Source organism: Anopheles coustani, chromosome 2 (genome assembly GCF_943734705.1).
Source record: "Anopheles coustani chromosome 2, idAnoCousDA_361_x.2, whole genome shotgun sequence".
NCBI classification, from domain to species: domain Eukaryota; kingdom Metazoa; phylum Arthropoda; class Insecta; order Diptera; family Culicidae; genus Anopheles; species Anopheles coustani.
Genome location: NC_071289.1, coordinates 55,732,108 through 55,747,148, shown reverse-complemented (window position 1 = coordinate 55,747,148; position 15,041 = coordinate 55,732,108). Strand labels below are relative to the sequence as shown.

General features: G+C 42.6%; 1 protein-coding gene across 1 annotated transcript; it reads right to left on the bottom strand.

Moving 5' to 3' along the window:
- Positions 1-2,206: 2,206 nt before the first annotated feature.
- Positions 2,207-11,223, bottom strand: LOC131263325 (G-protein coupled receptor 52). Its single transcript, XM_058265507.1, has 3 exons — positions 11,055-11,223; positions 10,719-10,977; positions 2,207-8,081 (listed from the first exon to the last, which is right to left on the bottom strand). Exons 1-3 carry the CDS (start codon positions 11,221-11,223, stop codon positions 7,505-7,507), a joined length of 1,005 nt encoding a protein of 334 aa, XP_058121490.1. The 3' UTR covers positions 2,207-7,504.
- Between the last annotated feature and the right edge of the window lie 3,818 nt (positions 11,224-15,041).

The window sequence follows — 15,041 nt, the reverse complement described above, 5'->3', positions numbered from 1 at the left end:
GCACCCTGAGTGAGTTTGGCGCTTCCACATTTGAAATTCACTGAGAAAACAAACTTAAACAAACAACGACGATATTTTGGCCCGCCGTAGGAAGTATATAATTCCACATCATCTCTTACTTGTTGAAGAGCAGTTTGTTTACGTTTCGGCACCCGAAAAAACTTTGGTAAAAATATCAATTAAAACGGAGTTTGATAACTGAATTACATTTGTGAAGCCTAAAAATAAGTAGTACAGTCTGTTCCCGAGTTACGCGGTTTTTGCGTTCCACAGAAATCCGCGTATCTCGAATTTCCGCGTATCTCGAATATTGCTTGACACATAGTTTATATTAGGAGTTAAGAGATCGAGCTATTGTGTACATGTATCATAGAATATTCAAAATTTTTCTTTGTCCAATGAATGCAATGCAAGCGTATTCAAACTACATAAATTGCAACAAACGAAATTATAAGCGTAAGTTATGCAAATGTGTAATTTACATATTTATTCGTGTGGTTGTACATCTCAGGAATTTAAATCGATGTAATAAACCCAATCTACTGTCAAATTTTGAAAACCGCGTATCTCCGAATCCGCGTAAGTCGAGAACCGCGTAACTCGAGAACAGACTGTACTACGAAAAATCCGATGTTTCGTGAAGAATATTGCTCATTTTGTTCGCGTTTGTGTTTCGGTTTGTCTACGTTTTGTCCAGCTGTTGGCTTGTTTTCGTTTCGAATTGACATTTGACAAGAGCTAGCGCGACGTCGCGTTTTTCGCTGTTTCTACACTAGCGCGATTTGTGCGACATGTTTTTTGTATGGAGTTCGGCCGCCTGTCAGGCGACGTCGCGTTTCGTGACGGGACGTCGCGCTGTAGTGTGGACCCCGAGTAAGGTAAAATGGGGAAGCACGCACCCCTTAAACCCCTGGTCACAGCTTTGCGCGACCGCATGCGGTTGCTTTTTTCCCATGGGAGAGATAGGAGCTGTCATGGGCTGTCACCGCAGACGCAAGATCTTGCGGTTTCTGTACTAAAAAATCAAACGAGTTTGATTCTTGCCGCAGACTCTTGCGTTTTTATATGTCAACAGTAAATATTGTTCCTAGTAGACTTTAATGAGATTGTATGCTCATATAAGTGGTATATTCAAACATTAAAGTATTATTTTTGGCAAAAAGCTGTGCTCGTTTGACAGATCAAAAACGCAACCGCATGCGGGGGGAAATGAAAGAGGGGCTTCGAAGCCCCAGTTTTCTTCACTGGGGCTTAGCTGGAAAAGAAACTGCGGCTGTCACTTTCTTTGACAGAATGTTTGTTGGGCGAAAACGTTGGCCGCCGCATCCAACGCCGCGACTTGGTGCTGCCGGGGTTTTCAGCACGTCAACGTCCTGCAAATATGAAAATCACAGTTTTTGCTAATGTACTAAATTTTGTACTAAATTAATTTCAAATAACATTCCACAACTAGAGAAAAATAAATAATCTATTGGAGGTTTATGTCCACATTTTAAAGCAATTTGTTTGCAATTGGACAAACAAATGGATTAATGTACCACGTTTGCTTCTTCTTCTTCTTCTTCTTCTTGGCGTAACGACCTCTTGGTCATGCCTGCCCGTTAAGAGCTTGCAAGACTTTTACCCTATTTGTACGTCGATAGTTAGTCCTCTAGTACAGGTCTCGGTTGGGATTCAAACACACGCTGTCGAGGTGATGACCCCCGGCGCTCATGGGCCCATTTTCTAACCAGCGCTACTGTTCGGCTGTCGCAGACCACGTGTGGTAAAGTCTTAATTATACAATAATTTATCTCTTATCAGTCTGGTTGTATATGTCAGCATTCAGTTAAAAATTCAAGAGTATTCTTTCTTTCTCATAGCAAATTGAGTTTTAACTCATTTGAAATAATGTGTGTTGAGTTATGATAAAATACTTGGATGTTCGATGGTGCGTTCGACCAATTTTCGAGGTAATTTTTACAGTTGTTTCAACGATTGAACTAACTTGATGGCTTGCTACAGCTTTTCTTAATACAACAATGAGGGTCTCCGAAGGTTCGTACGAAATGCCGAAGACATTTTAATACCAAATTTTTATCTCTGTGAATATTCATGGTGGTTGAATCTACGTATCTTGATGAATCTTGATCTACGAATGATGCAAAACATCACGTTAATAACATCGAGTACAAATTCATGGAAAATACGAAAAACCGAATTATGTTTTTATTTTGAAATGGTTTATTATAAATTAAAAAATCTGGGTATTCTTCGCCACACTTTCTTTCCTTTCAATTTTATAACATACCTTGATGGAACAGCCAGTTTGCCTATTCTAAGTTTTTAGATACAATGTTTTTTTCTTATGGTTTTCTTAATGTTGCTGCTGCGTTTTTGCGATGATACATGGTTGTAGTTTATTCCCATGGTAATTGAATATACGGAAGCTTCTACAAAGTGTCTTTGACTTGCGTCTTTGTTCGTTTGCTATGATTTTTGTAGCATTTACCATTTGAATTCTATGGTAGTAGCCGCACGATCTACGCATATGCTATTAATGCTCATCGTTTGTTAATAAACGATGCCTATACAAAACTACAACATTGCAGTTGTGTTTGTTGTGGTGAATTTATGTTGCTAATATTGCTAATGCAAACTTAAGAAATTGTTCTTACAATACGACACTAAACAATTGTTTTTCCTGCGTTCATTGGTATCACTATCGGGGGTGAATAATTATTAGTAAAATAGAACACCATAACCCTTTTCTTGTCATTGTCATCAAACATAGTTCGACGAAACTAGTAAGCGAATCATGACCTATTCTCTAAATTATTGTGTATCAAACCAATTAACCAAGTCAGATGACGTGTTAGTGTGATTTCTCGAAGGTAAGCTATTTTGCTCTAAATTTTGCCTCACTACTTCTGAAGTTTATCCTTATAGTACCAATAGCCAATGAGATTAAATTTCGACTGTAATGTCATCCATTGAGATTTTAAAGATCCATATTTACGTTCGTGCAAGTGCCTCAAAGTTCACCAAACGGTACACACTTTAAGTTAACCGTTTACTTCGACTCTCGTTCCCACCCAGAACTATTAAATGTAGTATAAATTTAAACGGAGAGATTGCGATCAACTGTAGATTATTAGGTTCTAGTCTACGACCGAAGCGAAATATATGTTTATTTGGAGCATTTGGTGCCGTTTCACTGATCGAGGTTCTCGTTAATCGTTCGCTTTCCCTGGCGCATCGCCCGATCGCCCTCTGCAAGCAACACTAGCTGACCTAGGCTGACGGTTTGTTGAAAGTTTTGTTTGGTTTTGTTTTGTCATATTATTCAGTGTGGGATTGGTTATAATTCGATTCATTTAAGTAGTGGAGGATATTAAAAAGATGGTACAATTATGATCTACGTTTGCTTCCGTTTGCAGACTACATGGAGAGTCGATACATTTCGATTTTGATAAAACATGCCACCCTTTAATTTCGTACAAGTTCTGTTTGGAATGCCCCGATGAGGGACTTCGGTTTCGAGTTTCTGTTCCTGCACCCTCTTCGCCAAAACTGTTGCTCGTGGCAAACCGATCCTCTCCGTTTAATGTAAAATGTACTACGCGGTTGCGTCTATTCCAAAAGCCAAGCGCAACTGGGAATGCTTTTGTTTACTTCCATTCTTTTCTAGGGCTATGATTTAAGCCAGATGTATGGCACACCCTTCGATGCAGTGCGGGCTAGAGAGTGATGGTGTATGAACTTTTTGTGTGCTTTTTTTACGCACAAGCTGGTGTTCGATAAAAATTTCATAGCTGAAACGTACATTTCTCGTACTTTTGCAAAAACGTACATTTGCTTTCTTTTTCTTTAACTATTACTTTGGTCTGCTGGGCGTTATTCGTTGCGATATTATACCATTTATATTTGGCTGCATCTTCAACTGTTCTGTTCTACATGCCATAACTCGTGGAAAAAATGGGAAAGGGGGCAGTTTTACTGTTCAACAACCTTTTGTTTCACATTGAATGTTTGTAGCTTCATGACGCGCGACTGCGCTGTGTTCAATCGGTAATTGAGACTCTTGTGGCGCTCCGCCGAAATAAAGCTATTCCTACGAGGCCCTCCTTATGGACGTCCTATCGGAGGGTGAAGCTTCTGCACACATCGGATCGTGTTTTCGCAAACACCTCCCAGAGAAGAATGTGCATCCATACTGTTGGCGGCGGTCAGCCGAAAGGATTCCGATACCGCGGTCTGGTGCGCCAAACCTGTTCTATTCGGTTTGCTTAACGTTTGTCCCACAATCCAACGGGGGTATGAGTAGTAGTGTGTAGGCCATATGGAAACGTATATGCCGCAAAAACATGACAGTAAGTATGGCTTAATTGGTATGCACCGCGTGCGTGTCTTGCAGAAAGTATTCCCACTGCTTGAAAGGGGGACACATTGATTAGAGTGGCCTAATATGTTATACTCACTTCCTATCCGAATGCCACGTACTACACGTTGACTAGCTTGGTGGGTAGAAGTAGTAGCCTAGCGGTTGAAGTAGTTAGTACATGTCGGACTTTTGTCGTGAAAGGACGTGTCTTAGTACCCCAGCCCTAAATGGATCCTGTTGCTTCACTGCCACTGCCGCTGCTCGTTTCTTTTCCCTCTCTCTTTCTGGCTGTATCTCTTTCTCTTACAAACAAACGTTAAAGGAATGCTTGAACAATGGTCTAAGGAAATGTCCCTGTTTGTTTATTATTATTATTATTATTTTTTATAACTGGTACGATCGCCATTGGGTTGACTGAAATCCCTCAGTACTTCAACCGTTCTTAACAACCTTCCAAGTTAATGCAATTTCAACCATACATCAATCCTTATCAGATACATTAACCCTTAACTCGCTAACATTACTTGCTGTTGCTGTATCTAACTTTCGTATTTTTCATTTTCTAAAGTTTCACTAACTCTCACACAAATTCCATACGTATCATGTACAAGTACGAGCTTAACCCAATTCCTACTCCAACTGGCTCTCTCGATATTCCGTCCTCTATGCACACTCCTGCTATAGATAGCCACCGCTCGTGGGCATACTTTGTATGAAACGTTAACGAACTTTCACGTACACTTAAACTCAACATACTACGCTTCTAGCGAACTTCGAGTGACGCGGCTGCATTCATCTCTCTCCCTTCAACATTCAACCGAGAGTACCGATTCGTTGTCTCTTGGAGTCTGAACTAGCTTTTTTCACCGGAGGAAGCTAAATGATGTTTTACGTCGATGCGTTTCAACTTCGAGCGTTGAAATTGTATCACTCGATGCATGTGCATGTGCTAAATCGATTACTTAAGTTACTCTGGCGTTGCTACCAACGGGGAAGGATCGCGAAAGTTCGTACAGTGGACAAATGAACGCGCCACTATGCGTAACACTCCGGCCTTAACCGATTCGGCCTGGTTTGTGCAGTCGCAAATAACAAAGATACTACAAAAAACGAACGACGTCCAGATGCGAACGAACCGGCCCTTGTGTTCCGAGGGACCGTGCATCTGCTAGCTTCTACTACTATATAAAACATAAAACGCCAGATCGTCCAAAGAGGATGTCATGCGGATTTTTCAGCGTACCCTCGGTATTGCTTGACAAAACAACCTCAAACGAATCAACGCGAGCTGCCTGTACTGATCTTGGTGTTGGGCAATTCAGGCCGCCAGTTCTATTCATGTATGGTACAATTTTAACAGTATGGCGTGCAACGAGCTTGGGTTTACGTTTTCCTACTCCAACCGAACGCCTTTCGAATTCCCACTGAATGTATTTTAAATCATCAATGCTGGTACAGTCGTTGCCTGTTCGAGTCCTGTTTTGGTAAGTGCCATTGCGTTCGCTACAACTCCTACGCTTCAAACTCCCCGAAACGCTCCAGTACTCCTTGGAATAGACGGTTTACATTCGGTAGTCGAGGGTGATTTGACGGTGTGTATTGTTACTCGTTTTTGTTTTTGTTAAATCTCACTCTTTAAAAACCTAGAAAATATAATTTTCTTTGAATTTTTCACTTCAACTTGCATGTATGTACGATGCCCTAAGAGAAATACTTCTCGCTGGTGTGGCTCTTTCTTAATGGCATCCGACCAGTACCTCAAAACTTTAGCTGCATTGCAGCTTAGCGTGCGTACACTAAGCTTCTGTTCGGCTCTATTTTGCAAATGTAAGTTTTTGTCTTCTTCTGACCTGGACCCTGCAGGCGGGGTGCAAGAGCGAAGCCATTTTAGCCATTTCTTCATTGATACAGCATTTTTTTAGTATTCTTTTGCTTGTTTTATTTGGCATAAGTTTATTATTCTAAATTTGTATTTTATTTTTCATCGCGTTGCGCAAACCTGGGTTTCCTCCTTCGCCGTTATGCATGGATTTTCCTTGTATGTTTTTTGTTTTATATCTTTTATAGATTCGTTCATTATGTCTACGGTGAGCCCTGAAAATGTTTGTTTTATATTAATTCCGCTAAAAGCACATCAGACGCGCCTGCGTTCTCTTCGTTCATTCGTATTCATTTTTTTTTATTCTGCCTCTTGCTCAACATTTTCAATTTCCACCTAGCGGTGTTGCCTTTGCGCGATGATCTCACTCATGGTAAATGTTCAAGATCTTGCATGCGCGTCCTGCGGAGTTTTTTTAGCGCGAAAAATCGCTTTCCAAGTCCGCTCGCTAGAACACACCGAAACACACCGAAACACAAACGTGTTTTTGTGTCTGTTCTAACATGTAATGTACGCTTACGGATTGCGAGACAGTTTGATTGTTCGGTTCCTTGAAGGTTACTTGTCTGGCATCTACACAGCCCTTTTTAAAGTAGTACGTACGATGCCGAATTTTGTTTAGTGTGATGTTTAATATTGTTCTTGTTTTTTTTTTTAAACAGTTTCATTCCAGTGCACACGGATAGGTGAACACGTGTAATCGTGATGTCCTGTTAGTCCTTAATGTGGTATACCTGTCTGAATTGAGCACTACACCAAGAGTAAAACGTAGCTTACGCATATTTGAAAATTTAAATTGATGTTCTTCTTGCGAATGAAATGCTTGCTAGAACCGCTTTGTCTCCTGATTTTTTCTCTTTTTCCTTGAAAAAGGATGAAGTGGATGAAATGGAACTGCTATGAGACATACGTAACCGATCTGCGCAATGTGTTGAATGTTTGTTAATTTTTTTTTTCCTCTCGTTTCTACGCACAAGCTCAAGCACTGCGCGTTACAGAATGCTCGCTTTATTTTTCGTAGTTCTAAATGGGTGTCACACTCCGCGGCATCATTCAACGAATGCTTGGAATGGAGCAGTAACTTGTTCTAATTAGCGGCGGATTCTACTTTATCTGAGTGGGATAAGATTTGTTTTTATGTATGTTTGTTTTAATAGCACAAAGTTTGTAAACTTGATTGTACGTTCATTCGATTTGACTAAACACACAGTGTGAGCGTTGCGGCTGGGTGCAGGAAGGTGCCCGTAGGGCCGATTAGCGTCTTAGTCATCCGTTTCGAGCCCAATCAACTCAGCCTGCTGACGGCCCTTCGTCTTGCAGCAGATGGTGAGGAACAGGAGCCGCACGAGCAGCCGGAACTGCTGCGACATGGTCGTCATGATGATGATCTTCCAGAACGAGTTGAGGATGCCGATCCAGACGGCGGCAAAGTGCAGCAGCGGATTGTCGATCGTGTCGCCGCTGACGAGCTCGTAGATGCGTAGCCCGATGAACGGGGTCCACGAAATCCAGAAGGAAAACACCAATGCGAACGACATGCAGTGACTGGGGTTCGCTAGGTTCTCTGCCAGCGCCGTGGCGTACTCCTTATCGTGGATCGGTGCCCCCGATCGCACTTTGCGCATCATCGTGAAGATGTAGCCGTAGTTGTACACGATCGAGATGACACTCGGCCCCAGGACCAGGATTGCCAGCGTTGCGCTATAAGCCTCTATGGTGCCCCACTCGAGCATACAGATGTGGGTCACTTTGTTGTAGTCAGCCCTGTTGTACCCAAGGAGCGGGGGGCTGCACAGCATGGCTGCCGAGATCCACGTGAACGCCATCCAGCATTGGCATCTGCAAAGTCGGTTAGTTAAGAGAGCGGATGGAAATAGCAAAGAGGAAAAAAAGCACGTTAGCAAGGGTTCCTTGATCTTCAGCACGTGCACGTGCCCACGTGCAAGGAAAAGAAGAAAATCGAACTGCTTAAGGCGCCAGTTGTGAACGATACGAAGACGGTCGTACGCGTCCCCCGTCGTCCCACTTCAGCCGTGGCAAGGAGACGGACGGGCGCGGGTACAACCGACGACAGCTCTACTTTTACAGGTTACAGCAGTACACTACAGGGAAAGTACAGGGGAACACGCGGCCAGGCTGCGTAGTGTGTACACGGACACAAGAGGTGCCGCCACGTGGCTTTGCGTTCGTTTCTGCGCATTCCGCTTTGATTCAAGAAAAACGTGAAACCACCACCACCGCCAGAGGGGAGGAAAACAGAGGTGCAAGGTGCGCGTGCCTACACAAACAACAATTACCGCCAACATTACATCTACCAGGGAAAGCGATAGTACTGATCTACACATAAAAAGACGAGCGAGCGAGCGAGCGAGCTAGCGAGAGCGTTGCATGGTGGCAGGTGTACTTAGATGCCGAAGGCTACTATCTACGCGCACATGCTTCAAGTGCCGTTTGTCAACCGCCATCGATGTTTATGTGCTCGAAGCGACAGAGTAACCATACACCGGGTGAGCCACACATAACTGGTGTTACAATGCTGCTGTTGAAGAGACTTAAGTGTAACGGTAGATAGCAGACATTATGCGTTTAGTACAGTTTTAGAACATTTGAGTTATGGATAAAGCTCGTTTGCCATAAGGTATTTTTGTTAGCGTAACCATTACTGATAAAGCTGTATTTATTTCATTTTGTTAGGGTCACTTCTTTTATGTGCTTCAAAACGGGAAATAAAAAAAATTGAGGACACGGGTGCTAGTTAGGTTTTATGAGTGTATGAAACAAATGTTTCGGTGGATGTGCAATGTGTTTAATCGAAGACTACTTCTAGCAACAATGGTATATACACTAACTATACACAAAAGTGGAAGAGTTTGAACAAACAGAAAATATTTGGATTGGGCTCAACAATAGAGTATAAAGGAATTTATAGAACGAAACTCTATATACAATAGCCAGTTAAGCAAGGGATACAAGAAACAATACGGAAGTTTCGATGGAAAGCGTTAGAAGGATTATTAGATTAAAAACAAATGTTGGTAAGTAAACATCTGGCTAAAGTATGCAAACCTTCCATTCCTAGATTTTAGTACATATGGGGAGGAACAGCACACACCAATAAACATCGATCAATAAAAGATTCTTCCGTTCTTTCGTTTTCTCTCTCCCGTCGCGTGCACAGATACACGCGAGTTGTTATTGTTTGGTTTGGTCATTGTTTCATGTCCGTGTTGTCCAGCACGGTGAATATGATCGAGGGGTTGTTTGCGACCATTCGGGGGGGTTGTTTTCAGGATATGGGGATTGATAGTTATTAGTTTTGTTATTTCGTTTCCAACCCGGAGGATCGGCACGGGGTTTGTTGGTGGTCGTTCGGTCGGTTGATCACGAAAACGGCACGCACAACGTGGGGGCCGAAGTGTGTTTGCCATAAAAGTATACCATAATGGGACGGCAACGTTTCGGTCATTTTGGTGTGGCGTGTGTGTGGACAATATATTTGATGCCAAACCGATCAGCCGTAACCATGAATGCGGAACGAGAGAAAGAGAAAGATAGAATGAGATACGGAACACAATCGGGAGATGTAAGAACAGGTACAAAACGAGATGGGATTGAAAAAAAAGAGAGAAACAGAGAGACAGAGAGAGGCAGACAGAGATAAACAAGATAGAGATAGCAGGAGAATGTGGAAAATCATTCGGTTTTCCAGCAAACAACGCGAAACGTTAAACTAAATCGAATGTTAAACCCATTTTCCAACAGAACAAAAAAAAAACGAGAAACGACAGACAAAACCGAAAAGATAGGTAGAAAAAGCACAGTAGAACAAAACACAACAAATTTCAATCCTTTGTTTCACACTAAAACAAATAAGTCTTCCACTAGAATGTTACATAAAGGTTTAGTACACACACGAACACGAACCATTCTTGAAAGTCAAACGGGTGTATTATGGCGGAAATTGGAAAAGTTGTTAAGATTATGTGAAACACACACACACGGAGGTAAGTGGTTAGTAGAGGATACATTGCACTACTACATGGTGTGATTACGCTTTAGTACACAATCGATTTAGTACACATCACGCACAATACACAACCGAGCACGCAAACAGACATACATACGCACACACATACACACCCGCCGATAATGGCATTATGCACACCAATACGGTGCGATAGTGAGGGAAACAGTTTCGTCTTATAGGCCATGGGGTAGATATAGGATTTCGTGTACATTTTGGGAAGAGTTCGTCTGGAACTTCGGACTTCTGGAGCAAAACATAATTTTAACCGGAAGAATACTGGAAAAGGTTTCTTTGGGTAACTATTCCAAAGTGAAGGTTCAGTTGTGTTGCGGGAGGGAGGGGGGATACCGACGGGAATGTTGGGGAACAATAAGGTACGAAGGATAGTCCTCCGGTTCCGGTTTGATTGAACTCCTCTGGTAAACCGGGAGAGGAAGGTCAACATTTACCTGGTTTTGGTTTGGATCGTTTCGTAGCGTAGCGGTTTCCGCACGGCCAGGTATCGATCGACCGAGATCCACATGAAGGTGTAGACCGAGATGGACCACAGGGTCACCTCTAGGTAGCCCACCATTCGGCAAAGCACATTGCTGTACACCCAGTCGCCATAGAATGCCGGATAAACCGACAGCGAGACGATGAACAGGCCACATAGCAAGTCGGCGACCGCCAGCGACAGCAGGTAGTAGTTTATGACCTCATGGGGACCTACGAGGGAAGGCGTTAGTAGAGACATGCTCCGTTGCAGTGCAATAGCACTGATCAGATGGTAGCGGATAGCTTACCCTTAAAGTTAAGATATGTGGCTACTACGATGAGGTTCGAGATGACAATGGCGACCGCTAGGATGAAGATGATCGTGGCCTGCGTTAGCGCCTCCAGGGTTGAGCCGGTTTGCAGGTGACTCAGCCCATGCATCGTAACTCCTGAAACAGAGACGGGCGAGATAAGCATCGTACCCTCGCCGCATCACTGCGTCACCGGATCCGGGATTACCTCACATCCGGTCATGACGTGGCGACGGCGAAGGGCCAAATGCGTACTCGCTTGAACCGTCGTCGTGTTCGGAGGTTCGTCACTGCGTGCCTGTCCTCTGTCCGGTGGTGTTTTGCTCTGGTGCTCACACTTTTTACGGGGGATCCCTCAATACATTGCTTCCGATGGAGGTGTTTATTTGTTTTGTTTAATTGGATCAGTTCATGATTCGATTTCCTTAGAGTATCTCGTAATACCGCACCAAATGTCACGCACTGAATTTGTTGAACTACCGCTCCTGTTTTACTCAGCAATAATGGAAGAACTGTTGATTTTCAAAGCCAACTTTAGCGAAACTATTTTTCCATGCCAAATCTGAAAGAATGATTAGAGAGGCAAATGTTAGTAGAGAATTAAACTTATCTGCATTTTGTTCTAAACGAATATAAAGCTATATAACACGTTGACTGCCACGTCACCCAAAAGTAGGTTAGCAACAGCAATTAGTTCTTAAAAGTGTTTGACCCATAAATACATGAAAATTCAACATAAAAACTATATTAATATTTCAAATAAGTTATTTGGAAAGTCTTTGCTTGGTCTTCAAAACCCGTCGGTTTAACAAATGTTATAAACAATTTTTATTTAAAAAGATTGTGCTTACAAATTGTGCTAAAAACGCTTGGCAGTCAACGTGTTATGTTGTAAATATTATGATCGTTACTTAAAACTAGAAACAAATGGAAGATGCAAAATGATACATGAATAAATAAGACTTATACCGAGAGAGATGAGAGCTTTTATCACGAAATTTATTGTAGAAGCTTTCCCCAGAGAGACTGTCTCGTGTTACTTATTGATTAACAGTGAAAATATTTGGACGTCAGTCTTTAAATGTTCAGAGAAACGTGAAATAATGTGCTTATTATTTGACCATACTTCACAACACGTCAGTTTTCGCTGTAAATGTACCGGTTTTCTACTTTTGGGGACGCCAGACGCTCGTTTGCATATCTAATTTCCCTTGTGGCTGCCAACATACAGACACCAGTTGACTCATTATGGCACCCGTTACTGCTGAAGGCCTTGCGATGTGCTGAATGGTTGACGTTCGTTTCACACGAATTGTTTTTATTGAGGTAAAAGCATTGGAGTTGAAACACATTCCAAACCGGTTGGTAATTATTGAACCGTTTGGTGGCTTTTGAAAATACTCTAAGCTTTTCTCTGGTCACACACGAGAGAAAAAGGCTTCGTACATTTTTTCCAATAAAAATGCACATTTATCTTATTTCCCAGTGCCGAAAACCTCGCTTCACTCATACTTACACGTCAAACGACGTACAAACGTAGTGCTTATCGTAAACGTGCTACATAGTTTCAAATTCCACGTAATGGCGCTACATCGCAACGGAAAAGCGTCGTTTCCGGAAGAAAAGGATTTAATGAACGGCCTGCATTAAATGCAATTGCATAATTGTTAAATTATGCACCTCCCCATGTTTCACCGCTGGTTACTCCGCGTGGTAAAGTGGAATGCAGTAGTTCGCGCCGGACCGGGTCAGGTCAGTTAATGTCCGGTGGTCAGCAAGGAAGAAAAGGAACAGTAAATAAAATAACCCCTACATCGCTCGGGAACGGGTCTGGGATTAACTTGCAGTGGAGCAAAGGTGCAAAGGACCGCGTTGGCATGCGTCCATCGATTTGGAGGCATGATTTTATTGCCCTCAGACACGCGGCCGCGTGCTTTGTTGCTAAAGTTACACGGCACGGCGGAAAACGAGGATATCCACAATGAGAGTGCTTCCCCGTTTGATAAGTACACAATAACGGGGATGAACTAGTAGAAGGGAGTACCGGGAAGTAGCCTTTATAGATCTTGTAAATCAACGCAATTGGAACAGTTAGTACTTGATTTTTTGTTATTAGTGCTTAAGTCAGTTTATTTATACAGATATCAGTTATTCATTTGCTCAACCATCGAGCTAAACATAATTATCTCTCCTGAAAGCTGAAAGTTGGTATGAATCGCAAAAACAATTCAAGTCAAATCCTCAGGCTGCACATGAACCACCAGGCGCCCCCATTTGATGATGAGCGAAACCAAATGTGTCAAAATTATATCACAATTGCAAAGAGCACCGGAGAGCCGTCAACGAAAAGTCGTTCAAATGCAATGCGAAAAAAGTACTTATGTGCAAGTGTGCATTGGAAATCTCATATTTGACACCGAAATGCGTATCCCCAGCGTCATAAATAAAGCTCTCAGCTGATGACAGGCTTATTCCAATCCAGCAGGCTCGGTAGTCCAGCCATCAGTGAGGAAGGGCATAGAGCTTGTCATGTCGTGTTCTCTCGCAAAATGCACATGTGTTTCGAGCCTGCGAATCCGAGCGGAACGGTTCGTTTTTATTGAGTTGTCCATCGGTCCAAGCAACAAGGACGAAATGGTTTCGCTCGTCTGTTATATCGATATTTTGTTGTTATGGTGTAGTATTATTTTTCTTGCCGGATGTTGTTGGAATCTTTGCTGCGATCCAGAGACCCATCGCCAGGCTGTTGAAGGTCGGTCGAGGGAATGTTTGAAAGTGGAACGCGCGGTTTCGGTCTCGATTCGATGGCGCGCGAGTAAATCACTTTCATCAACACGAACGAGCTGAAATGTTGCCCTAGGGAATCCTTTTCCTAATTTTGCATACACTCAAACGAGCGACGGCGCACGATAAGGGAAACCCGCTCCGGGGGAGGAAAATTCAAAATCGATCCGGTTAACGAGACCGCGAGCCAATTCACGATGGATCGATTGCCAACCGTAGGACGAAGCTTCTACAGCGCGTACGACCTGGTCGGATTCTTGCTGGTGAACCCCGATGGCAGAACGGTGATAAAATTCCTTATCCGAGCTCTTTTTTCCAGCGCAATTTTCAGCACCATCTCGCTGGGCGTGTGTGCGTGATGGAAACATGGAAAAACTGCTGGGAATTGCAGCGCCGATTTTTTTGTTTTGCCTTTTTTTAACATGTTTTTATTACGAGTTTCTTATTGATTTTGTAAACCAGATTGGCGCGATACGGTGCGATACGCACACCGATAAAGGGAATCGTTTGAGAATATTCGCACGTGTTTTGATTAGTTGTGTGGAAAGGGGCAACGATGGTTCGATATTGGCTTTTGACCTCTACGGGGTGGGAATGTTCGGTACGATATTTTATGACACCCATCAAACAAACTGTCTATCATTTTGCATAGCTTGATTTAGAGAACCTGCTTTCGCAAGGTCATGAGAAAAACAAATAGTTTTCGTGGTTGCTAATAACCCACATAGTGGGTGACAGACAATGCCGATGTTGCCACGAAACTAGTGTATAATTGTACCTGTATAGAAATAGGCTATACTAAAGCAAACAATTATCCTTATTAAAGTTTAGTCTATTTGTTATTTGTTTAAAAAAAACGCAGTATTTGTTTTATGTGTTTATTTTATCAAAAAAGACTGTACCAAACAAATATTCTAAAAACGATTGGTAGACAAAGAGTTAAGCTGAAAGACCAGGCCAAACATTGAATTCCATTTAACACGTTGACTACTAAGCGTTTTTAGCACACTTTTTTTAGTAAAATATGTAATTTAGTAAATATGTGTATTTATGGTTTCATTTATTTATGGGGGCCGTGACAGCCGAGCGGTAGCGCCAGTTATAAAATCGGTCCATGACCACCTCGACGGCGTGAGTTCGAATCCCAACCGAGACCGGACCCTCCCCTGTACGAGAGGACTGACTATCCACGTACATATA

Excerpts from the sequence above, each read along its gene's own strand:
- LOC131263325 (XM_058265507.1), bottom strand. The coding sequence starts at position 11,223 with ATGCTTATCTCGCCCGTCTCTGTTTCAGGAGTTACGATGCATGGGCTG. Across the intron at positions 10,978-11,054 it reads CACATATCTTAACTTTAAGG|GTCCCCATGAGGTCATAAAC; the intron begins GTAAGCTATCCG and ends CTTCCCTCGTAG. Across the intron at positions 8,082-10,718 it reads ACGATCCAAACCAAAACCAG|ATGCCAATGCTGGATGGCGT; the intron begins GTAAATGTTGAC and ends CCGACTTTGCAG.